Here is a 26,349-nt window from a genome sequence, read left to right on the forward strand (position 1 = left end):
CGGGTGTGACACTTGTTAAGTTAAATCCGGCTAGACGTTTTGTTGCCCGAATGATGTTTCTGGTTAACTTTGCTTCCTCCAAAACTCTCCATTGAATGATGTTGGCCGAACTCCCTAGATCAACTAAAACATGCTTAATTTTGAAATCTAAAATATTGAGAGTGATTACCAAAGCATCATTGTGCGGTAGAAGGAGTCTGTCAACATCCTCCTCTATGAAGGTGATGCCATCTTCTGAGACTTCTCGGATTCTCTTGCCATGAGTCACCGATATATTCGTCTTCTTTGCTGCCAAAAATGTCACCCCATTGATCTCGTCCCCTCTAAAGATCATGTTGATTATCATCCGAGGTGACCCTACTTCCGACTTTGATGTCTCTGCATTGTCCCGGTTTCTACCATAATTGTTCTTGGCGCGGTCACTTAAAAACTCTCTGAGGTGACCATTCTTCAACAACGCTGCCACCTCTTCACGAAGATATCGGCAGTCCATAGTTTTATGACCATGAGTCCCATGGAATTCACACCATAGATTAGGATCCCTTTGGCTAGGATCTGATCAGATTGGTTTTGGGAACCGCACTTCTTTAACTTTGACCGCTGTTGCCGAGCGCGAGTCTACTTTGATGGAGCAAGTTAGCAATTTGGAGGCTAACTTACGCTCCAAAACTGAGGAGGCCAATGCTGCCGAGGATAAGAGAGAAAAAATGAAAGAAAGACTCAAAAGAGTCATAGAGCAGAATCGACTTCACTCAACCACCAACGTTGAGCTCGATTCGAAAATCAGCAAAATGAGAGCTAAAAATGAAAAGCTCCAGTACAAGATTGATAAGCTTCTAGCAAAACTCCAGGACCAAGAAGATTCTCTCGTCTTCGAGAAAACCTACGCCATTTATCATACTAAGACGAAGACTATGGAGGAGGCCAAAAAAGCATTGTCAATATTGATAACCACATTGCCAAGGCCGGTAACTGGAGACAACTGCTCGTGAGAACCTTCCCGATTCTACCCTTTACTATGAGGGTTTCATAAGAGGGGGCCCTCATGTTTACGGTGCTCTTGAAGAGGACGTCTCATGTTCATTCCGGCACAAGCATTTATTTTAAATTTTTTATTAACTTTCAAATGATAAAATAAATTAACTTATAATTCGGACAAGAGATAAGATAAAAATAAAAGGATTTTGATTTATTCCTTCCACCTTTAAAAGTACATTTACATAAACATTCATTTGCTTAAGTAAATAAAGCTTCCAATACATGTAGCTAACTTGTACAATTTATTTCTACGAGGCTGATCATGCAGTCCACGGTCCTGATAAAACATTGATCCCCGGTTCTAATAGTCCCTGATATTCATGACACTGATGACACTTCCCTTTTAGTAAGCTTTTCATTGCTGTCTCATTAGTGGAAACAACTTGTGGATGTGTAAATAATCTGTTTCCAGAAATGGAGACAATGAGAGTATTAGGAGACAAGTTAAGCCAGCGAGCCAAAGTTTATTTAACCATCCAGAAGTTGGTTGCCATACGAGTTGCGCAAAAGCTCTCGGTAGTTGATTCACCAGCTTGCCGATGATCTTTCCTTCGTAGTATGCTCTACATCGCTGCCTCGTTAAAAAACTTGAAAGAAAAATTCAAGTGAGACAAAAACTGGTCGAAGGAAAAAAAAATGTAGTACATACTTTCAGTACCAGCAAGGATCTTCAACAGTAATACCTTTTGAGGTGAGTCACCTTACAATTGCTTGACAATTTGGCTCCATCTAGATTTTTGAATTCATATGAACCTTTATCGGTTATAACTGAAACCCGGTAAGGTCCTTTCCATGTTGGTCCCAACTTCCCGGCGTTCACTTCCCGAGTTCTTTGAGTAACCTTCCTCATAACCAAATCTCAAACTTTGAAATAACATATATTTGCCCTACGATTGTAATACCTCTCCATCCTTTATTTTTGGGCCACTATCCTCACATATGGCAGATCTCGGTGCTCCTCAAGCAAATCTAACTTGACCCGCAACGCTTCATTATTTGTTTCTTTATTTTCCTGGAAAAACCTTAAGGTTGCTCCCCCACTTCCACCGGTATCAAAGTCTCTGAACCGTATACGAGTGAAAAGGGGGTTTCACCCGTGCTTGTCCCCGTCGTGGTCCAATATGCCCATAGCACACCTGGTAGCTCATCCGACCAATCCTTGGCATCTTTCAACTTCCTTTTAAGGTTTTAAATAATTACCTTGTTGGTTGACTCCGCCTCTCCGTTAGCACTTGTGTGGTATGGTGAAGACATAATTCATTTGATCTTTAATCCTTCCAAAATATTTGTGACTTTTGAACCTATAAATTGTGGCCCGTTGTCACAAGCAATTTCCTTTGGTATTCCAAATCGGCAGACGATGTGGTCCCATATAAAATCAACCACTTCTCGTTCTCCAATTTTTTGGTAAGCACATGCTTCAACTCATTAAGTAAAATAGTCAGTTAAAACCAAATAAAATCTTACCTTACGTGGCCCTTATGGTAATAGACTGACTATGGATTCCCCATTTCTTGAATGACCACAGTGACACCACCGAATGATGAAGTATCGCAGGCTGATGCACTAACTGTGCGTGGTGTTGACATTTATCGTATTTTTGTATAAATGCCTTTGCTTCTTGTTCCGTCCAGGGCCAATAGTAGCCAGCCCTGACTAATTTGAGAATCAATGAGTCTGTACCTGAATGATTCCCGCATACTCCTTCATGAAGTTCCCTCATCACGTAGTCAGCCTCTGAGCCCCCCAAACACCAAGCCAATGTTCCTTGAAAAGACTTCATGTATAACTGCCCATCAACAAGATAGTAACGAGTCGCCTTGGTCTGTAGTGCCTGGAATGCTTTTGGGTCTTCAGGCAATTTGCCTTGGTTGAATTAACTTCACAGTAGCCGTTTACATCCAGCACCGAATGTAGCAATAGAACAACCGCACCGGAATTAGATTGTTTCAATTCTATGGACGAACCCAAATTAGCCAAAGCATGTGCCTCCACATTTTCCTCCCTCGGAATGTGGATGATTGATCACTCTCTGAACCGTGCAAGTAATGCCTGAACATTGTTCAAGTACTGTTGCATGCGCTTCTCCTTGGTGTTGAAATTTCCATACACTTGGTTTACCACCAGTAGGGAGTCGCATTTGATCTCGATGACCTCGAAACCTAGTCCCCGAGCTAGTTCAAGTCCTGAATCCAAAGTCTCATACTCAGCTTCATTGTTAGTTAATGGTACAATTCTAATGTCCTGCCTTAGGATTTTCCCAGAATGAGTGATTAAAACTACCCCGAGAAGGGATCTCTTTATGTTGTAGGCTCCATCCGTATACATGGTCCAAACTCCCGATACCGTTCCCAATACAAACGCTACTCCTTTAGCAGCTAGAGGCATTAATCCTGGACTGAAACCGGCCATAAAATCGGACAAAACTTGTGACTTGATCACAATCCTAAGTTTGTATTCTATGTCGAATTCGCTAACTTCCACTACCTATTTAGCCAAATGACCCGACAACTCGGGCTTATGAAGGACATTCCTTAAGGGAAAGGTTGTCACAACAACTATTGAATGACACTGAAAATAAGGCTTGCTTTCGAGAGGCAACTACAAGAGTTAAGGAAAGCTTTTCTAGGTACAAATATCGTGTCTCCTCTCTTGATAATATTTTACTGACATACTAAACGGGAAATTGCATACCTTCTTCTTCCCGGACCAAAACAACATTTATCGCTACTTCCGAGACCGCCAGATAAATCAGTAATTGCTCACCTTCTCCCGATTTCGACAGCAACAAAGGGCAAGATAGGTACCATTTTAGGTCCTTCAGTGCCTGTTGGCATTCTGGGGTCCAAACGAAGTCATTCTTCTTTTTAAAAGTGAAAAGAAGTGGTGGCACTACTCTGAGGACCTTGAGATGAACCTGATTAGAGCTGCCAACCTACCGGTCAACCTCTGTACTTCATTTACCACTTGTTAGCTAGTTGGTGATATCCCCGATAACTTTGATTTTATTGGGGTTTACTTTGACCCCTCTTTGTGAGACCGGAAACCCCAAGAATTTACCGGAACCAACCCCGAAGGCACACTTCTCCGGGTTGAGCTTTATGTTGTACTTTCTCAGAATGTCAAATGTCTCTTGGAGATGTTCAAGATGCTCTCCTACATTAAGAGACTTAGCTAACATGTTGTCAATATAAACTTCCATCGTCTTACCTATCTGTTTTTCAAACATCTTATTAACGAGCCTCTGATAAGTGGCTCCAACATTTTTAAGCCCAAAAGGCATCATATTATAGAAATATGTGCCAAAATTTGTGATGAAAGCGGTCTTCTCTTGATCTTCCGGGTTCACTTTAATTCGATTATACCCGGAATAAGCGTCAAGCAAACTCATTAACTCATACCTGGCCGTACATAGATCATTTGATCAATGTTTGGCAATGAGAAAGATTTTTTGGGGGGCACCTTATTTCAATTCTTATAGTCTACTTACATTCTAAATTTGTTATTCTTTTTGGGCACTATTACTACATTAGCTAGCCGCTCTTGGTACTTTACCTTTTGAATTGAACCGGTATTGAGTAATCATGTTACCTTTTCCTTAACAAACTTGCTTCTGACCTCTCTATCGGTCATTTCTTTTGCCTTATCAGAGGGAAGTTTAGATCTAGACTCAGATTGTGGGCCGCCACCTCCAATGGAATACCAATCATATCTAAATGCAACCAATCAAAGCAATCAACGTTAGATTAAAGAAAATCTATGAGTTTTAACCTGAGTTCAGGACTCAAACCCGTTCCCAAATGGAACTTCCTTTCCAAAAATTCTTCGAACAAAGCCACTTGTTCGAGTTCTTCTGCGGTTGAATTGGTTGCATCCATCTTCTCTGGTACCTAAAAAGACCTCGGTACCTGATACAATTCCGTTGACTCCTCGTTCTTATCATCTTCAATTGGGATGGGAGAAGGCACCGATTCCTGTAATTGCTATTTGATGTTTTCTCTTACCTTGCTGCTGGAAACGGTTACTACATTCATCTCCTTTTTTGCCGGTTGGTCTCCTCTTATCTGTTTGATCCCTATTGGTGTCAGAAACTTCAATAGTTGATGATAGGTCAAGGGAACAACCTTCATCTCATGTATCCATGGTCTTTCGGGGATTACATTATAACCCATGTAGCTATCTACCACTTCGAACAAAGCGGACTTCGTTACCCCTTCAGCGTGTGTGAGAAGCAAGATTTCTCCTCGGGTCATGGCACTTGTTAAGTTGAAGCCGGCTAGACGTTTTGTTGCCGGAATGATGTTTCCGGTTAACTTTGCTTCCTCCAAAACTCTCCATTGAATGATGTTGGCCGAACTCCCTAGATCAACTAAAACACGTTTAATTTTAAAATCTAAAACATTGAGAGAGATTAACAAAGCATCATTGTGCGGTAGAAGGAGTATGTCAGCATCCTCCTCTATGAAGGTGATGTCGTCTTCTGAGACTTCTCGGATTCTCTTGCCATGAGTCACCGATATATTCGTCTTCTTTGCTGCCAAAAATGTCACCCCATTGATCTCGTCCCCTCTAAAGACCATGTTGATTGTCAACCGAGGTGACCCTGCTTCAGACTTTGATGTCTCTGCATTGTCCCGGTTTCTACCATAATTGTTCTTGGCGCGGTCACTTAAAAACTCTCTGAGGTGACCATTCTTCAACAACACCGCCACCTCTTCACGAAGATATTGGCAGTCCACAGTTCTATGACCATGAGTCCCATGGAATTCACACCATAGATTAGGATCCCTTTGTCTAGGATCTGATCAGATTGGTTTCGGGAACCGCACTTCTTTAATATTCCTCATTGCCGACACCAATTCTTTTATGTTGATATTAAAGTTGTAATCGAATAATTTGGGAGATGCTGAATCTCGAGAACCCGACGCCTCTTTTTCCTGTAACGATCTGCTACTCCGACCACGATCCGTTCTTCTATCGAAAGTAAAACTATCCGACGACTGGAATCCTTTATTACCACGCTTATCTTCTCTCTCGTAAGGTTGGAAACGACTTCTAGAGGTCCTCCGATTCACATCAAAATCACTTTTTAATTTATTCCAATTCCGATCACGATTCTGTACTTTGGAAGATGTCGAGTAACCAAGTTGATCATCTTATATTCTTATCTTCGACTTGTAACGATTGTGAACATCTGCCCATGTGGTCGCCTGAAAACTCGAGCAAACTCTCCTTCAATTTTAGGGAGGCGTCAGAACTCAGCGGATTAAGACCCTTTATAAATGCCTCCGCTGCCCACTCGTCCGGAACCACCGGTAATATCATCCTTTCTTTCTGGAACCGGATCATGAATTCTCTCAGCAACTCGAATTCTCTTTACAAATTTCTGAAGATATCCGCTTTTTTGGCTTGGACCTTTCTTGCTTCAACATGAGTTTTGATGAACGAATTTACAAGCATTTCACAAGAATCGATTGAATGCTCAGATAAGAGAGAATACCATTTCAAGGCACCCTCTGTGAGGGTTTCGCCAAACGTTTTCAACCAAACCGACTCGATCTCATGTTGATCCAAGTTGTTTTCTTTTACTACCGTGGTGTAGGTCATGATGTGCTCCTGTGGATCCGACATCCCATCATACTTTGGAATATCCGACATCTTAAACCTCTTTTGGATCATTTCTGGTGCCGCACTTGGTTTAAACGGTAACTGTGTATACTTCATCGAATCTGGTCCTTTTAACAACGGCGGTGCGCTCGGGATCTGATTCATCCAAGCATAAAACTCCTTCGTATTCTGATCCATTCGTTCATTCATATCTCTCATGAATCTCATGAGCTCTATTTTGAAAGGATCATTCAAGTTGTTGTTCCCAGATCCACTACCGGTCCCTCCGGCTTCGTCGAAATCGACTTCATCCCTTGGGAGTATTTTTATCGGTTCTTTGAGCCGTCTGATTTGCGGGAACGCTGGGAGGAATCAGAGCCCTTCCATTAGCATTATTTGAAGCACTCTGCCTCAATCCGTCATCACACGATCTTGCCACGAGAGGAGATCTATAATCGCCTTTTGTTGTTCTCTCAAGATTTTGAATGTTTCGACAACGTGCTCATCCTCTGCATCATCAGGAGTCGGGGCCCACACATGCCGAGAAAATTATGGTTCGCGAACCGGGGTTGCTTTATCCCCTTTGTTGCGGGTTTCGCTGGTTGAATCATCATACTGGAACACTTCTTCCCGTTCATTTTGTGCTCCAACATTGTAATCATGGTTGACATCATTAGTTGCCATATCTGATTTTTACTAAGGAAAGAGTCAAAACTTGTTAGTAACAAACGAATAGATCAAAGCAATTACACAGATGTTTGTGCCCCATGGTGGGCGCCAAACTTTTTACCGGTAAAACGGTACTGTTGAATTTATTGCGTGATTTATAGATAAGCGAATCGATTTGACTCAAAAAATAATATTAAATGAGAACAAAAGTAAGATTGTCAAATAAAATTAAAGAAGATAACAAGCATGACTATGAAATTAGCCTTTCCGATGACAAGATTGAATGCAATGTTCAAGTGTTACGTTAAAATTGAGCATAATATGACAATTGATTATAGCTTTTTGTGTGTCGAGACTTTCGTGTTTACATTAGATGTTAATTTTTATATTTATAGCCTTATTTAGGGAGACAAGATCCTTAAATCAAGCTGCTCGTGAATGAGAATAAAATCGTCATTGATGGGTACATAACAGTTGGCTATAAATGCAGATATTCTATGTAACGACTGCCCGTTGATTGTTATCCGATAATAATGCTTTGAATCTTGTTACCAGCTGCTCTGTATTCGGGACTTGTTTGCTGATTCACATCCCACCTGATTTTAGTTTCACGTGTTACTTCGTCATTCGCCCAGCTATCATTAACCAATTTTACCCCATACAAAGGAAAATTACTGAGGCATGAGAATTGAATTCCCACCCGCAAGGTGAGAATTAAGGTAGCCAAGTAACAGAGCAAATATTCCCTAGGGTTGTTCTTTAATTTTCATACTCCCCCATTAATTTCTTGTATTTTCTTAGTCTCTCAAATATATTAAGGAGTAAGTTTCAAGGAGCAATAGGTTTGTTCAGTGGTGGACCCAGTCACTTTTAGTGAAATTAACTAAACTTATTATTTTAAACTTGAATTATATAATAGTAGATCGATCGTAACCAACATTTTGAATATACTAATAACTCTATATCTCGTACCTGTCTCAAATCTTTTGATCTAGTGGTGGAAATTATGAAAAATGCAATAGTGAAAGTGGGTTGAATTGCCAGTGAATACTATACAATTAATATAGGAAGAGGACAAAAACTTTGCATAAATCAATAGAAAAGGTATTGCAGGTAGTGAAAAGTTTGAGGGCTACAGTTGGGGCTGTTGGGTATCGAGGGAGCGGGAGTGTCTCTGCCCAGCCAGCTTTGTTTACTTATGTTTGATCCACTGCTCCACTTGCCTGTTGGCTACCGCCCTGAGTTGAAGATTGAAGTATGCAACATTATTCCTTTTCTTTTGCCTATTGTCTACCAATAGGGGAAGTGGGGGTGGGGGAGGGGGGTTATCCTTCAAGGTTCTTTATTAAATTTATTAATCATTAAGTAATATAAAATACCAAATCTACTTGTACTAATTTTCTTTTGCTATATTCATGATAATTGATAGAAATGTCATTGAGTTGGATATGTATCATCAATACATCAAGTACTTTCAAGGAGCAAATAGTATACACCCGAGGCAGATATATCCAAGGGATTTCTATTTGCTATCATGAATTTGCCTTGTGATCAGACATGTCAAATAAGACTAAACAACATAATCTGCATTATGGATCAGACAATTTCTATTTACTATCATGAATTTGGCAAAAAAACAAAAAAAATTCTTTTGTCTAGTAATCATGACGATATGTAACAACAAATACTTTAGGGTAGGAAATGGTAACAAAGATATACAAGTAATATATGTAAAAACTTGCCCGTGTTGGATATTTACGCCAAATTATATAAATATGTTATGGGTAAATATTTTGATAAGGTGATAATATATTTTTCCTTTGTTTTAAAAAGAATGAACCTATTATTTTTGGGGAGTCAAACAAGATTTTCTTTGAGCATGTTTTTTGCAAATAATTTTAATATATTTTGAATTGTCAATTATCGTGACTTATATTACGTTTTATGTAGTTTTTAAGTATGAAAATCTTATGCTAAAAAACTTAAAGAAAGTATATCCGAATTCAAATCGAGTATTTGTCAATTTGACTCTCGTACTTAAAAGAAGTTCAAACAAATTGAACCGGAGAGAGTATTAAACTATAGTTAGAAGTGAAAAGTTCATATCTTTGTTTACGTGCAAATAAATATCATGCATATATTGATTTGATATAAAAATCCGGTTCAAATAAGTTTTTACCCGTAATATATGTATTCATGAAAGTTACCTTCTGTTGGTAGCTGAATTACTATTGTATCACTGTTTCGTTATGCATACATATGGAGTCCATTACTCAAATGGTCACTCAACTATCCCAAATTATCTGCTAAAGTCACTTTTCTTTCTTTTGTAACAACAACGTCACTTAACTATTCCTATAACACTCAGAAGGTCACTCAACTAGATTTTTCAAATTTTGGATTGTCAAATACCTATTTTACCCTCTAAATTATAAACATTTATCTTCTTTTTATTTTTTTAACTTTTTAATATTATGATTTTTCCCTTTTTAATTTATATTATAAACTTACCTATATAATAAATAAATTTTATTTATAAATTAAAAAAATAAAAATTATTTAAGCATATATAATGCAGGAATAACAAAATAATGAGCATAGTAAAAAAATTAAGTAGAATAATTTGTTCATAATAATTTTAGTATTAACAACAAAAATTAAAAAAATTATTTACACAATTGAGAATGAAAGAAAATAAAGGTTGTAAAATATACATTCCATGTACGTAATATAAAAATAATTATTTATATAAAGGTATTTTTATAATATACATTATATATGGTTGAAATTTATGCTTATATTATTATTCTGCATTATATGAGTTGAAAACTAATTTTTTATTTTTTATTTTATAAATAAAATATATTTTTATGTAGGTAAGTCCACAATGGAGATTAAAAAGAGAAAAAACTTGTAATATTTAAGAAGTTTAAAAAATTGATAATTTAGAGGGTAAAATATGTATTTGACAATAAAAAATTTAAAAAATCTAGTTAAGTGACCTTCTAAGTACTATATGCATAGTTAAGTGACTTTGTTGTTACAAACGAAAGAAAAGTGACTTTAGCAGATAATTTGGGATAGTTGAGTGACCATTTGAGTAATGAACTCCATACAAATGTGCTCTTTTCTGTATCCCAAACTGACAGTTCTACTTTTTATTTTCCGTTTTAAACTAAAATGTCTACTTGTGTGACCCAAAAACGTAAATCTCGGTTTAAATAATTAATTCAAATTAAACATAGGTTAATCTTAGTTAAGAATAATTTCCTCATCCTGATATCAAAGAGGTAGTTGGATAACTACCAAGAACAATAACAATATGTAAGATATTCAATAAGTGTCAGTCACGTAATTAAGGAAAATAATTTAAGCAACAAAAAGTAGAACAAAGAAAACTTTCACCCGACAATGATTGGATGACAGATCCTCAAACAGTCGAGAGTTCCTCGGATTTGGCAAGAATCTTAATGAAAAGTAAAGTCTTGTTTTGAGTGAAAAATAAATCTTTTTCAAAGTGTTGTTCTTTACACGGATGAATTTCACGTGCCTTTCCTCTCTCTTCCTTTTATTTATATGGGATCCTTTCCCGAAAAACCTTAATAGTACAAATGTAAGGAATATTCACTAGAATATTCCCTTCCTGATTCCATTTTGAAAACTAGCCGTACAACTGTATTGTCAGTATTTGACCACGGCCCTCCTCCACTCTTCGACCATGATCCTCGTTAATGACTTGACCGTGACTCTCCTCGACTTCTCGACCTTAGTCCTCATCGGTATTTTGACCACGACTTTCTTAGACTTCTCGACCTTGGCTAATGTGACTTCATGACCGTCTTTAAATGATGATTTGCGGATCCTTCTCGCAGTGTTATTTTAACATGAATATCCTAAAGGCAGATTTTGACTCATACACTGCGTACTTCCATCAAATTGAGAAATTTTTCTCTCTGTATTTTTCATCTTTCAATAAGAGAATGTATATACTGTCCAACGTTAGCTCTCCTTCTCACTGGGAAAGATTCATGTTTTAAGTATTTCTACACAGATAACTAATTCATCCTATGTGTTCTGTGAATTCTTTGGTGCTATCGTGTTGAAACTTTTATTTACTTCATATATTATAGACTTGATAGTCAAACTTTTCAGTGGAAAATGTATGATTCGGCATTTGACCTATTTTCATTTAGATTTAATAAAAGTTAACTATTAATCCTAATAGAGATTTCAAATAAGAATACATATAATTCAACGGTAGAAAAGCTAATTTGAATATAATATACTCTAGTGTTTGATACCCAGTAGTACTATGTAGTAGAATTTTGTGTACTACCTCCTTATTTATTTTTTTGTAGTAATCAGATGATATTACTATTAAGCTAAAATAGTCATTACATTTCCAATAGGAGTAGGAGTATCACTTCGGATACTATCATTGTCAAGTCTAGCCACTATTACACAAACTAGACGAAGCATTTTGCAAAATTAGTTCCTACTCTATCCGCTATTAGAGCTGAATTTGCAAAATAGGGAGGAGCAAGAGAGAATTAAACAAAAGAGTTGGCTTGCTTGGACACTTCCTTAGTTCCTTTGCCAAAATATCAACTACTGTGTTGCCCTCTTTGAAGCAGTGTTTGTTCTCTGAGTTCTCCAGCTGCATTATTAATGACTTGTATTCGATGATAAAACTATGGTGAGCTGTCGATCCATTTTGTATTAGTGTAATGGTCTCACACGTTGTCTATTTCAACTACAATGGGTGTTAGCTTATATATGTTGTTACAATGTTATGTTTTTAAAAGCCTTTACACTACTAGAAATCTAGAAATCCGATAAAAATCGACCAAAAAAACGGACCAACGTTGGTCGGTAATGGTCAAAAACCGACCAAAACACGACCATTTACGTGTGGACGGTATTTTTGTGGTCGGAAAGGCATACCGACCAAAATTGGTCGGAAATTACCGACCAACTTTGGTCGGTCAATTAAATAAAAAAAAATATTGCAAAAAAAAACCGACCAAAGTTGGTCGGTATTTTAATTATATAATAAAAAGATTCACCATCTAGGAATCGAACCGGCGTCTGTACTGTGTCAGGATACTATTCTACCACTAGACCATTAGTACATTTTGTTTTAAGACTCTCTTTTATTTGATTTATACTCTTTAATTGTATTTTCGCACGAAAATAACCGACCAAAGTTGGTCGATTTTATTAAAAAGTAAAACTACCGACCAAAGTTGGTCGATTTTTTTAAATGACCGGCCGAATTAACCGATCAATTTTGGTCGGTTTTTTTAATATTAATGTTTATTTATTTTAATTGAAAAACCGACCAAAGTTGGTCGGTTTCTTGAATATCGCGGGACTAAAAAGTAGTTTCCCACATTTTTGCGCCAAAGAAAACCGATCAAAGTTGGTTGGTTTGGTAAAAAAAATTAAAAAATAAAATATTTTGAAAAACCGACCAACTTTGGTCGGTTTTTTGACCGACCAAAGTTGGTCGGTCGATCTTGGTCGGTTTTTACCGAATTTCTAGTAGTGTTAGGAGGGTGCCATTTGACGAGAGGGGTTGCTCACATGGTTAGTGCTTCCCATATACAATCTCATGATTTTGGGTTCGAGTCTCCAAAAGAACTATAGCTCTAATAAAGGGAGATTGATCAAAGGGAGGGGAATAAAAAATAATCCTTTATTGGAGCTATTGCTCCTTTAGTGACTTGAACCCACGACCACAAAGTTGTAAATGAGAATGTTGACCATCTGAGCAACCCCTCGAGTCCGCCAAGATTAGATATCGTTTCTAGTAGAGAGAGTTAATCAATCTCAAAATTCACATTTTTGAAGTCATATCAAATCATTTATGCATGTTTGATTTTAGTTTATTAAAATTCATTATGATTATTGTACGTAACAAGTGGTTAGAGAATTGGTAGAAATGACAACTCCTATTAAGCCAATTGTGGAGTAACTATAAAAACTAAAAACCAATTTTTGGATCACATAACATTGTGATATAAGATTTAGCTCAACCTGAATATGTAGTGGGAATTATGAAATAGGTTTGAAGAACTTTAAAATGAACATGCGCCAATGTAAGAGAAGTATTAATCACTTGGCAGAGCCATTGACCCGATCAGTCCACATGATTCCCTACAAAGAAAAATAAGAGTATAATAAAGACAAAAACTAAAATATAAGTAATTAATTTAAGAAAGAAATCGTAGAAGAGTAAATCCAAAGCAACTCTCGCTATCTTCGTGTCCGATAAACAGAAGTCCAAACAAACAAAACAAAGACCATTAATTGCATCCTTGGTTAGAAGAATGAATGTTAACTCTTTCATAGCCGCATTTCTCTGTTTTTTCAGTACAATCATTACTTTTACTCTCAAATCAAACACTCCTACCCCCAAACATACACTCTTTCTTCGTACAATTTTTCCTTCACCCCAGCCACGCCCCACTCAGATTTACAAGTAAAAAGATTAGAGGAGAAAGTATTTACTGTTAAAATTGAGCTCATGGTCAAGTCTCATTCAAAGACAGATTCCACAATCTCGACTTTTCTTTCTCTGCAACCTTACTTCTGGCCTTTTCCTATACAAGTCTCACTTTTCTTTCCCTTTGGAGATACCCTAGGATTCAACATAGGTCACAGAAGTTCTCAAAATCCTCCTCCTTTGGACTTCTTGGTCAAATAAAATACTATGGAAAATAAAAATTAAACAAAAGCACTTGAACAAGTCTAAATTGAACAGATCTAGTTCTACAGCAAAGTTTTGAAATGGTGGTTTCATTTCCCTCTCTTGGTTCTGGTTTGTGACTAAGGAGTTAGGGCGGTGTGTTTATTATTTTTTTTCTCTGGGCCCCCATTGTAGAGATGGATGAAAACAAAGGAGAAACCACAAAGAAACAACCACCACCACCACAACAACAACATTTATCCAACTCTCCTAATGACTCTAATCAAGATTCACCTGATAATACTATACCACAGCAACAGCAGCAACAGCCACCGCAAACTGTGATTTCTGGAGCTTCTTATATTTCTTCTTCTCTCTATAATATCCCAGGCGGTGCAGCAACTACATCTGTTTCTTTTGAACAACAACAACAACAACTGCAGTTTGAAGTTGTGAACCCAAAGCGACCTCGATATACTGCAAGTCAATGGAAATTCATACCATCTTCTTCTTCTCAACAACAACAGCAAAATCCCAGTCAAGTGAATATACTAAGCACGGAGTCAAGTCCAATTTCACCTTCGCCACAAGCAGCTGCTGCTACCAACCCTCAAACTCAAGCTGCGTCGTCTTCGGACACAGCTTCTTCTCCTTCACACTCGCCTCGGCCTTCTGCATCTGGGCAAGAAACTAGCAAAGGCGAAGGAGGAGAACAAGTTCACCAACAATTTCGGAAAGGAAAATACGTAAGTCCAGTTTGGAAACCTAACGAGATGTTGTGGCTAGCTAGGGCTTGGAAAATTCAGTACCAAGGTGGTTCATCAGAGCTTCATCTAGAAGGTTCTCAAGAAATGAGTACAGGCGCGGGAGTGCAACAAGGTAGAGGAAAAACTCGAGCTGATAAAGATAGAGAAGTGGCTGATTTTCTCAACAGGCATGGAGTTAGCAGAGATGCTAAAACGGCTGGAACTAAATGGGACAACATGTTAGGTGAATTCAGAAAAGTCTACGAATGGGAGAGAGGTGCTGAGAGAGAACAAGGTAGCAAGAGTTATTTTAGACTGTCCCCTTATGAAAGGAAGATGAATAGATTGCCTGCTTCATTTGATGAAGAGGTGTTTGAAGAATTATCTCAGTTTATGGGCTCTAGAATGAGAAGTCCTCAAACTAGAGGAGTTGGAGCTGGATTTGGAAGTCAGGCCAATATTGTCGTCTCTCTTAGTGACACAGTAACCAAATCTTTGCCTCCCCCTCCACCTTTCAGAGAGGATGACCTTCCTCTCTCTGGTATGCTGTCAACAACATCAAGTCCATTTCTCATAAATGAGGAAAATAATTAAATTTATTTACTCATATTTCTTTTCTTCCTAATTTAAATTGTTCTTATTTTCCTAACGTACGCACAACATTAAATTTAGATGGGACAATATTTAAAAGAACATTTGTTAATGCAGCAAGGGCAAAACAGTTGGCTATACCAATAAGTGGAACAGAAGCATTACTACATGGAACAAGAAGTGGGTTCTTAGGGTACGACACAACTACTACTTCTTCATTAGATATTGGGGGTCCATCTTCTTCTGCTTCTTCAAAAGAGCTTCGTCGCATTGGCAAGATTAGAATGATATGGGAGGAATCAGTGAGCTTGTGGGCAGAAGAAGGTGAACATCACAGAGGTAGAGTGAAGCTTCAAGGTACAAGTTTTTTAAACGCCGATGAAATTGCTTTCTTGGATGATTCTACTGTTGCCTGCACAATGGAGGCCTTTGAAGATGGACCTATGAAAGGTTTTTCCGTTGATAGATTCCTTTCTGGAGTACAACTAAAAGTCTTTGGCAGGAGAAAATCCTCTTCAGCTCCTGCTCTTTCTGGTATTATATTTTATTTACTGTAATTGTTTAAGTGCATTTTTTAATATTTAGAATGTACGAGTCTTAATCATTAACTATAGGAAGTAACGGTTTTTTTTCTGTTGAATCTAGGTCCCAATGAAAGATTGCAACTTCCCTCCTCTGAATTTCCCATCAAATGTAAGTCTCTCTTCCATAATTTTCGGATTTTCTATTTGTGAAAAGCCAATGATTTAGTAATTTTCTATTCCTTTCCCTGAGCGAAATGAATTTTATATTAGTCTATTACCAGATTCCCATTAATAGCATCTTGTTGCTTTCAACTGGATTTTAAATTAATATAAAATAATTGCAGCAACTACTCCTTGGGAATTTCAAGATCCAACTGAGTATTACGTGGGGTGTCTAAGATCTCCACCACCTACACTTCCAAGCTTGTTTGAGCTCTCATGGCATTTACAACAGCCACCACCAGAGGAGCTCCGTTTCCCACTTCGGAGAGATGTGTTCAAAGATTTGCCTCAAGGGAAAGAATTATTTTTCACAATTTCAACTGAGTTATTAGACTGTAGAGGCATCACTTATGAGGTCTTGAGCTCTATTATGCGCCCAAACCCTAGCCTGAGTACTGCAACTGATAGGGACTCTTATATTGGACTTTGGGATGATTGCATCAATAGGATTATATCTAAGTTTTGTTCCATTGAAATGGTTTTCGTACGGAAATCAAATTCATCGTTTTCTCTTGCGGAAACAGTGCAAGATCAATGGCCTAATGTTACTGCTTTCTTGAGGAATTTTTGCTTGTGGAGAGGAGAGGAGACTGGTCAACTAAGTGAAGGTCAACTAGATCCATCTTCTTCTATTGTGGAGAAACTTCTCTGGACTTATATGGACCTTCCTTACGTGTTAGGTTACTATGCCGTTGGCTTCATTGTTACGTTCTGTGCTTTAAGTCGATCACAGGATCGTATTATCCGAACGGATCTTTACACAGTGGATCTCTCAACCCCAGTTGAAAGACTAAAAGCTTTAGTTCCATGTTGGAGAATTGCTGGCTTATTACCATTATTAGCTGATCGATGTTTCCATTATATGAGTAGCAACGGGAGTAATTTAAAACATCTACCTTATACCGATTTTGAGAGAATAGATCTGGGTAACGGAAATATTGTGGAGATGACTCCAAATACAGTGGTGAGATATTTCTCTAGTAAAAGAAAATGGGTGGCAGTCAAAGAAATATACGATTTTCTTGACCATAGAATCCCACATGCAGAATTTGTTGTTAGGGCATCTGAAAAGGATTTAGCTTTGGTCTTTAAGCCTAGAGGCTGCAAGTTCAAGCCGGCTAATTGTGATCAACTAATAGAAGCATTAAAGCAAATCACAAAAGCATTGGTTGCATTACATGATCTTTCTTTTATGCACAGGGATTTGGGATGGGATAAAGTCATGAGGAGAAGTGACAGGGAAAATGAATGGTTCATTACGGGATTCGACGAGGCAGTGAGTTCGCCACAGCTATATCCTTACGGAGGAGCAGCCGCGGCGACGGCGGCTAGTGGGAGGCACCCGCCGGAGATGGTGAGAAATTATCATAATGTAAAAGTTGATGTATGGGGAATAGGTCAATTAGTGAAGAGTTGTGGGTTAGTGGGGGTACCAAAATTGCTGAGGGAATTGCAGAACAGGTGTTTGGACCAAAACCCGGAGCAGCGACCGACGGCGGCTGACTGCTATCGCCACCTGTTGCAGTTGCAGTCTTCAATGTCTGCAGCCGCCGCCGGAGGATATTGACAAGTGATGGATCTGATACCCTATTATATATAATGTGATTGATGCGTACTCAATTTAATATTCTCCATGCACTTCTTCTTTCTTTTTTTGCTGAAGCAGTGAAAGCCACGTAGTTTAATTTGGCTCATTGTTTTACGTTACTGTTCTTGACGTTAACTTCTTGACTCTCTTTATTTCTTTCTTCCTTGAATTTGTTTTATTGTTTCTGGAAAAATTCAGATCGGGTTTTCATATTCAGTACCACATGTAGTTTCTTCTTTTTTATTTTCTATGTTCCTAAATCCTAATTTGAGATCATTATTGTTTTGTCCAAAGTCAATGCAGCCATTTTTATTCAAGATTTTTCATGGTAGTTATTTTCTCTCTGGAAATACAGTACTATTGGGTATGTTTTTATCAGTTGTAGAAATTTCATGTTTTATTATGTGACAGAGAGTATATATTTTTTACTTATCTACTATTTGAGATCAAATGTAAAAACTTCATATTTTATAACGTGTTAGAGTTTTTTTTTTGTTTTACTTTTCGCCATCCAGTTTCCATTCTTTTGTAAAAACATAAATAATATGTTACATATAAACACTTAATATTTTCAAAATTGTCTTAATAATTGTGTAAACTAGAAGTAAGAGAATTATATCATGAGATGGATTATTGTCTTCACCTAAATCATATTCTAGATATTAATTAACTTAGCCAGTCCTCTTTTTGGAAAGATTACGTTTGTCTATTTTGAAATTTATTGTCATTAATTTTAGTGTTGTTCCTGTATATATTTCACACTTTTGTTTTGGTTAATGTATTTCTGAGTCAAATCTTCACCATGATGCCCTCTCCTCTTTAAATTTTATCAGCTGTATAATAATTCTCTGCTATATCAGTTCGAATTTTCTTGGTTTCAATTTATTTTCACTGGTAATAACTTGGTTGTTTCATTTGTTGAAATCAAATTGTATGAATAAGTTTAATTTGCTGTATTCCTTATTTGATATATTTGTTAGCTGCCATGGCTACTAGTAATTGGAAGGGGAGATGCGCACAAAGTAAGCAAGAGAGAGTATGAGAGAAGAGAGGAGCTGCTTGAATGGAAAATGAAATCTGTTAATTCTTCAATATAGTGTACAGTATTTATGTACAGTAAATAACTAAATAACTAACTTCTAAGTAGGGATGGCAATTGGGCCAGAGCGGGGCAGGGATAATCTTAAATGGGGCGGGGCAGGGGAAGATTTTAATGGGGTTATTTTTAAAAAAATTTAATAAGGCAAGTTAGGGTAGGGCACATCGGGTTAATAGCTGGATCGGGTCAAAATAAGTTAGACCCGATACTTTTTCTTAAAATCTTAAATCCCAAACGGTCAAAGCCTCAAACCTAATTCCCAAACTCAAAAGTCAGAAGCTCTCATGCGATTCTTCTTCCTCTTTGAACTGCTGCAATTCTTCTTCCTCAAACCTCAAACTTTCTTCGATTTTTTCTTCCTCCGGGCTCGGGACAAAGTTTTCTCCAGCAAATCCAGGTAATGCTCTTGATTTCTCAGCAAATTTAAAGTTTTCTCTTTCTCGAAATGATTTTTGGGTCAATACTATTATTCTTTTGGGTCAATTGTTTGTATTTTTCTGCTTTCTCTCTAACGACAATTTTCAGAAAATTTCTCAGTTTCTATGTTAATGAAAAAATAACAATTCAAGCACGTAAATAGAGTGAGTTAAGAGTAGCGATTTACAGTTTTTCCAGTGCCATTAGGGCCGACGATGAGCGTTAATGGCTTGAAAAAAGTGATGACGTTTTTGTTCTTAGGGTCAAAGCTCTGTATGCCTTTTATAAGCATTTTATCTATAGTGCTCATCTTTGTTTACTTCTGCAGCTGCGATTGCAGCCGGAGTTTCGTGTAGTACAATTTTTATAGTGGAGATTTTGCTATGCCTAGAAGTTGAAATTAAAATTTTGTTGTTGAAAAAGGGAAAGGAATTTTTTGGTCAGTTGGGGACTTGGGTTTTAATAAATAGTGAAAAGGGAGGGAGAGAAAGGGTTTAATAAAACCTCAAACTTTCGCCTTTTTGGGTTCATTTTGATTTTATACAATAGTCTAGTTTCTTCATAAAGAGTACATTGCCTGGAAAGTTGCAATCTGTGTTATTGAAGTTAAAGATGGTCATGAAGTGAATTTTGTGTGTGCTTGTGCTTATCAGAATGTAAGAGAATATGCAGTGATAATTCAGAATGTAAAACAAATAAGGTACGTAAAACAAATTAAGAGGCAGGAATAGATACTGACTCTATTATTCTTTGTGGGACTTGAACGAGTTGAATTTGAAAGGCTAAAATGACACCAAAACTTGCACCCTCACCTCCTTTAATTGCCCAAAAATGAAACAAAACTACAATTGTGTTTCTAAATATCAGCTTTTAGTGATATTTCTTGTCTTTGTTTTACTAGATAATCATGGCATCTCAAAATGAAGAGAATCTGCCAACTTCTTCTTCTAATGCTATTTCCTTAGACGATGAGAGTCAAAGGCCTTTACAATATGATGAAGTTGTTCAAATAGAAAAAAGAAGATATTCCCGAGCATGGAATCATTTCGAGCCGGTGAAGTTTAATGGTGTTCCATATGGTGTTTGTAAGTATTGCAATCGTCGATATAAGAATGCTAGAAATTGTGGTACAAAATCTATGTTAGATCACATATCTAAGTGTCCTAAAAAGCCAAGAGATGTACAAAATGAGGGTGATACTAGGGATGGTTATTTTGATCAAGATGTTTCACGTAAACAACTTGCACATGCCATTATTTTACACGAGTATCCACTCTCTATAGTTGATCATGTAGGATTTAGGAATTTTGTTGCGAGTCTCCAGCCTATGTTTAAGATGGTTTCCAGAAATACAATCAAGAATGACATAATGAAAATTTTTGACGATTTTAAATTGCAAACTTCTAAGTTGTTGGAAAAAGTCACGAGTAGAATTGCAATAACAACCAATATGTGGACTTCCAATAGTAACAAAAAAGGGTTCGGGGCTATAACTGGTCATTTCATTGATGATTCATGGAGGCTTCAAAGTCATATTTTGAGATTTGCTTATGTCCCTGCTCCACATGATAAAGATGTTTTTTGTAGTGTTTTGGTTAATTGTTTGTTTGATTGGAATCTTGAACGAAAAATATCAACTATCACAGTTGATAATTCTAGCACAAACAATGCTATGATTAAAACTTTATTGGATGGGAAACTTAATAAAAAAGATTTGTTGTTGACTGGTCGAGTATTTCATGTGCGTTGTGCTGTACATATTTTAAATTTGATTGTGCAAGAAGGGTTAAAGGTGATAGGAGATAGTATTAGCAAAGTGGGTGATAGTGTCCTGTATTGGATTGGATCAGCTGGCAGAATTGAGAGGTTTGAAGAAGCCGCACGTTTGGTTCACTGTTCTTGTAATAAGAAGTTGGAGTATGATTGTCCTACTCGGTGGAATTCAACATATTTAATGTTGAGAACAACTATAGAATACAAAGAGGTGTTTAACAAGTTGAGTCTAACTGACACAAATTATCAGTCGTATACAACTGAAGGGCAATAGAGTAATGCAGAAGATGTTTCTGATAAGCTCAAACTTTTTTATCATATCACTGAACAGTTTTCAGGAACTCAATATCCAACTTCTAGTCAATACTTTACAAAAGTTTGTGAAATTAAGCTATAATTGAAAGCTTGGGTGAATGAGTTTAATCGTGTGATTAGCACTATGGCATCTGCGATGTTGTTGAAATTTAAAAAATATTGGGATAATGTACATATTTTGATGGGAGTAGCTGCAATCTTTGATCCACAGTACAAGATGAGGTTGGTAGAGTTCTTTCTTCCACTAATTTATGGTGAAGAAGCTTCAACTAAAATTCAAGAAGTTGATCCAATTGTTATGATATCTTTCAAGATTATAAGAGTAAATTATCTGCTCCACATGATTCATTAGCATCTAGTTCTAGTGAAGTCACTAATTTTACTCATGGTGATCGGCTTTCGAGCTTTGATAGATTTGTAGCTTCAACTGGAGCTACCGTGGAGAAAAGATCAGAGTTGGATATGTACTTAGAAGAAGACCTACTACCTCGAACCCCTTCATTTGACAATTTGAGTTGGTGGAAGACAAATGGATTGAAATTTCCTACATTGCAAAAAATAGCTCGTGATCTCTTAGCCATTCCCGTGTCTATTGTTGCTTCAGAATCGACATTTAGCACTAGTGGGAGGTTGATTAGCCCGCATCGGAGTAGACTCTACCCCATTACTTTGGAAGCTTTAATGTGTGCTCGCACGTGGTTATGGAATGACTTAAATGGTAAGTAATTTTTTCGTTATTGTCTTAATAGGTATTCAATTGTTTAATACTATATTGATACATTGAACTATGCATTTTTCCTTTTAGGTTTGACTTCAACGGTTGATCAAGTTTCATGTCCAACATTGCTTGATGAAGAGGACGAGCCGGATTCAAGTGGTTTATCGCAACTATGAGACCCCTGACATGCTTACATCCCTTTTGTTCCTCTTGAATTTAGATTGCCACATAGCTACTGTTTAACATTTACTGTTTTTGTGGTGTAATTAGTGGTGTCGAGCTTGTATTGTGGTTGAAATTTTATGACTGATACAATGCTCGTGCTAGGTTCTAGAAATCTTATCGTTGAAATTCCTATTTCAATTTATAGTATCTGTTTTTGTTGATGTTGGTACTGTTTGAATTACTCTGCAGAATTAGTAAAATGTACCCTCTGGCTCTGTTCATATAATCTTGTGTTAAGTTGAAGAATTATGTTGTTTCTTTTATGAAATGTGTACTTGAATTACATTGCATAAACTTATAGGTTTATTTTTTTAATCTAAGAGGTGATGATGATAGTTTCAAAGAAGTAGGCAGATGCTAATATTCAGTAAAACAGTATTGTCCACAAAATCCCCTTCTTTTATTGCATTTTATGATGAGTTTGTCCATTTAATAAAGAAAGATTCTGTTATTACATCCATAGGTAATTAGAACAAGGCTTGAAATAGTTCTGGATTTTCTTCTTTTAATATATAACATGCTATATCATTTCCTCCATATTCACAAACAGATGCCAAAGCTTCAAAATCAAGTTCAAAAGTTCAAGACATAAATGTGGTAATACGGACAGCAACGGTCAATAAAGAACCAATTACTAACTCTGTCCCATCCCTTAAGAAGAATGCAACCACATTTGCATATAAAAACATTGACATCACAACTCGTAAAACGCCAGAGACATACGCTGAATTTGCTGTAGCTATTTATCATAATATTACAAATTAGAAAAAAAATACAAGAGAGCCTAAACGGGGCAGGGAGGGGCAGGGCGGGGAGGGGCGGGGCAAAATTTGAAAAAAATGCTAAATAGGGCAGGGCAGGGCAGGTCAAAATATTAGCAGGTCAAGGCTTGTCCCGCCCCGCCCTAACCTGCCCTGCCCCATTTTACACCCCTACTTCTAACCACTTAACTACTTGAGTTTAACTAATTAACTATACACTCTAATATTAATCATATCGTCTTAACTTTAGTTTAACCTCAACTTGTCACCACCTTGACCAACACTCCTCCTCAATCTGACACCCTAAACAGATTCTCTACTCTAAGTTGGTTCAAAAAATGATCATGTTTTACCTTTCCTAGACTCTTAGTAAACAAGTCTGCCGGTTGGTCTTATGTGTGTACATGTTCAGTTTGAAGCATTCCTTGATTGATTTTTTCTCTTACAAAGTGGAAGGTCTATATCAATATGCTTTGTATTTCATGAAATATAAGATAAGCTGCTATCTGAGACCATTTTCAATGGCACTTGGATGCTGACTCCAAGTTCATTGAATAAGCCCACCAGTCATGTTATTTCTGCTGCACGTGCAGCCATGCTTCTAAACTCAGCTTCCGGTGAGCTTCTTGACACATTATTCTATTTTTTGGATTTTCAGGACACCAAAGATTTGCCAAACTTTACCAGATAGCCTGTGAATGACCTTCTAGTTTCCATACAAGCTCCCCAATCAGAATCACAGTAAGCAGTAAGTTGATCAGTGTCTCATGCAGGCATAATCAATTCTAGACCAGGGGTTCTTTAATGTACCTCACTACCCTTAAGCAACTTCCATATGAGAGCCTTGGGACAGTGTATAAATTGACTTAGTACCTGTACTGTAAATGCAATATCAGGTCAGGTCATAGTGAGATGGAATAGTCTCCTCGCTAGCCTTTGATAGTTACTAGGATCTTTAATTGGCTTGTCCCCACTAGATTCTTTATGTTTAACACATTTATCGTACTATACTGATGTGAGCTTATGATTTATTTCTAGAGGAGTTCCAGGTTGTTTTGCACCTCCTAGGCCTGCATTAACAACTAGCTCAAGAGCATATTTCCTTTGACACATAAAAATGTCCTTGCTTGATCTTGCAAACTCAATACCTAAAAATAATTTCAAGTCCCCTAGATCTTTCATCTTGAACCTCTCCCTGCAGCTTGCTCCTAGTGTCATTTATCAGAGTAGGATTATTGTCCGTGACCAATAAGTCATCCACATATACAAGGACTATTACCACATCATCTGCCGCCTTCTTAGTAAATAGGGAATAGTCATAGTGACTTTGCTAAAATCCCATTATAACCAAGGCTTCAGTTAGTTTCAAATTCCACTACTAGGAGCCTATTTAAGACCATATAAGGGTTTGTGTAGTTTGCAGACCTTTTGACTCTCGCCGTATCTAGCATACCCTTTAGGAATTACCATGCAGGCCTCCTCTAGTAGATCACCATTAAGGAATGCATTACACATATCCATCTGATAAATGAACCACTGCTTTGATGTTGCAAGAGCAATAAAGGATCTAACTGCTACCCTCTTAGCTACAGGAGAAAAGGTTTCACTGTAGTCTAAGCCTTCCGTCTGGCTATAATTGTAACGATCCGAACGGTCGTTTTGTGTAATTGCGTCTCGTTATCTCTTTATTTTCTTCATACATTTGTGTTTATGATTTTATGACTTGCGGGGTTTGGTTAGTTTCGTTCCGAGAAGCTTTCGGGTTGATTTGGACTCTTGATTCTTGACTTAGAAGTTTAAAATTAAAAAATATTGACCAAACTTTGACCTTTATGAAAACAACCCCGGAACTCTATTTTTATGACTCTAATAGCTTTGTATCATGATTTCGGACTTGGGTGTATGCCCAAAAATAATTTTGGAAGCCCGTAGGTTGATTTACCGAAATTTGGCAATTTGAAGTTGAAAGGTTTGACCGTAGGTTGACTTTTAGCTATCGAGCTCGAAATTTGATTTTGGGACATGGAATAGGTCAATTTGTCTGCAATATTTGGCGTCGTTTGGAGTTGATTTGATAGGATTCGGACGTTTAGTTGTAATTCTAGAAGTTCTTGAAATATTCTTTGAAATTCATGCATTTTAGAGTTCAATTTGTAGTTTTAGATGTTATTTTTATATTTTTATCGCGCGAGCGAGTTCGTATGATATTTTTAGACTTGTGTGGATGTTTGGTTTAGAGCCTCAAGGGCTCGGATGAGTTTCAGACATGTTCCGGAGTGTTTTGGACTGAAATTTCAAGAAAACTAATATCTGGTGTCACAATTACGAACACCAGGGTCGCATTTGCGAGCTTAGTAGGGGGACCTCAGGTGTCACGATTGCGATGTCAGGCTCGCAATTGCAAAGTGGTCTGGATTTTTGGATAGTTCATATTTGCCACAAAAATGTCGCTTTTGCGAGGGCAGTAGGGTTCGCAATTGCGAACCCATCTTCGCATTTCGAAAAGCTTCCCGGTCCTTCAGTGCCGCAATTCTGAGGTTTTCTTCGCAATTGAGAATCTATAACGCAATTGAGATAATTGCAGCTGAAAATAAGGGCTGAAAGTCGGGATTTTATCTCTCATTCTCTCATTTTTGAACCCTAGACTCGGTAGGAGGCGATTTGGAGAGGGGATTTTCACCTACAAACCTTGGGTAAACGATTCAAATCTATTTCTAATCATATTCCATCAACATATCTTAGATTTTAACATCAAAATCATGTGAATCAAAGTGAAAATTTGTGAAACTTTGTCAAGTTTTTTAAAAATAAAAAATTAAGTTTTGAGAGTCGATTTGGACTCGGATTTTAAAACTACTCACCTATATTATTTCGTGGGATCATGGATAGAAGGAATCTATCATTGGACCCGGGTTTTGATCGGACGGGCCCCGAGTTGACTTTTGTTGATATTTTGGGAAAAGTATAAAGATCTTAGCTTTATCTATTGGAATTGAATTCCCTAGCATTATTTGATGATATTAAGTCGATTTTAATTAGATTTGAGCCATGTGGAGGTGGATTTTAAGGGAAAAGCTATTCCCGACTGTTGATTTGGCCTAGTTGAGGTAAGTGTCTTGTCTAACTTCGTGTGGGGGAACTACCCCTTAGGAATGGTATTGTTTGATTTAATTATTCTAAGTGAAATCCGTGTAAGGAAAGTGACGAGTGGGTACATGGGTTGTACGTGGTATTTGACCGGTTTAGGCTACTTAGACTATTTTCATGCTTTAATTGATATGCCATATCATATTCTAAATTCTCCTAATCAATCTATTCTTACTTGTGTTAGCCTATTCTTTCATGCCTTGAATGGTTTCGTTAAC

General features: G+C 37.2%; 2 protein-coding genes across 3 annotated transcripts; both read left to right on the plus strand.

Annotated features, from left to right (window-relative positions):
• Window positions 1–13,730: 13,730 nt before the first annotated feature.
• On the plus strand, window positions 13,731–17,971 carry LOC104120810 (uncharacterized). The gene is made up of 4 exons (XM_009632652.4): window positions 13,731–15,292; window positions 15,460–15,876; window positions 15,988–16,035; window positions 16,211–17,971. The coding sequence occupies exons 1-4, from the start codon at window positions 14,203–14,205 to the stop codon at window positions 17,653–17,655; spliced, it is 3,000 nt and encodes a 999-aa protein (XP_009630947.1). The 5' UTR covers window positions 13,731–14,202; the 3' UTR covers window positions 17,656–17,971.
• Window positions 17,972–19,009: 1,038 nt separating this feature from the next.
• LOC104120809 (zinc finger BED domain-containing protein DAYSLEEPER-like) lies at window positions 19,010–22,449 on the plus strand. 2 transcript variants are annotated; one of them, XR_691740.4, is made up of 4 exons: window positions 19,010–19,172; window positions 20,094–20,277; window positions 21,694–21,998; window positions 22,086–22,449. XR_691740.4 is itself a non-coding variant. In XM_009632651.4 (3 exons), the coding sequence occupies exons 1-3, from the start codon at window positions 19,060–19,062 to the stop codon at window positions 22,172–22,174; spliced, it is 507 nt and encodes a 168-aa protein (XP_009630946.1). In that variant the 5' UTR covers window positions 19,012–19,059; the 3' UTR covers window positions 22,175–22,449. The 2 variants fall into 2 exon arrangements, 1 of the variants encoding a protein (XP_009630946.1); XM_009632651.4 differs by lacking the exon at window positions 20,094–20,277 and having other exon boundaries at window positions 19,012–19,172.
• Window positions 22,450–26,349: the final 3,900 nt, after the last annotated feature.

The sequence above is a fragment of the Nicotiana tomentosiformis genome, chromosome 3 (assembly GCF_000390325.3).
Source record: "Nicotiana tomentosiformis chromosome 3, ASM39032v3, whole genome shotgun sequence".
NCBI classification, from domain to species: Eukaryota; Viridiplantae; Streptophyta; class Magnoliopsida; order Solanales; family Solanaceae; genus Nicotiana; species Nicotiana tomentosiformis.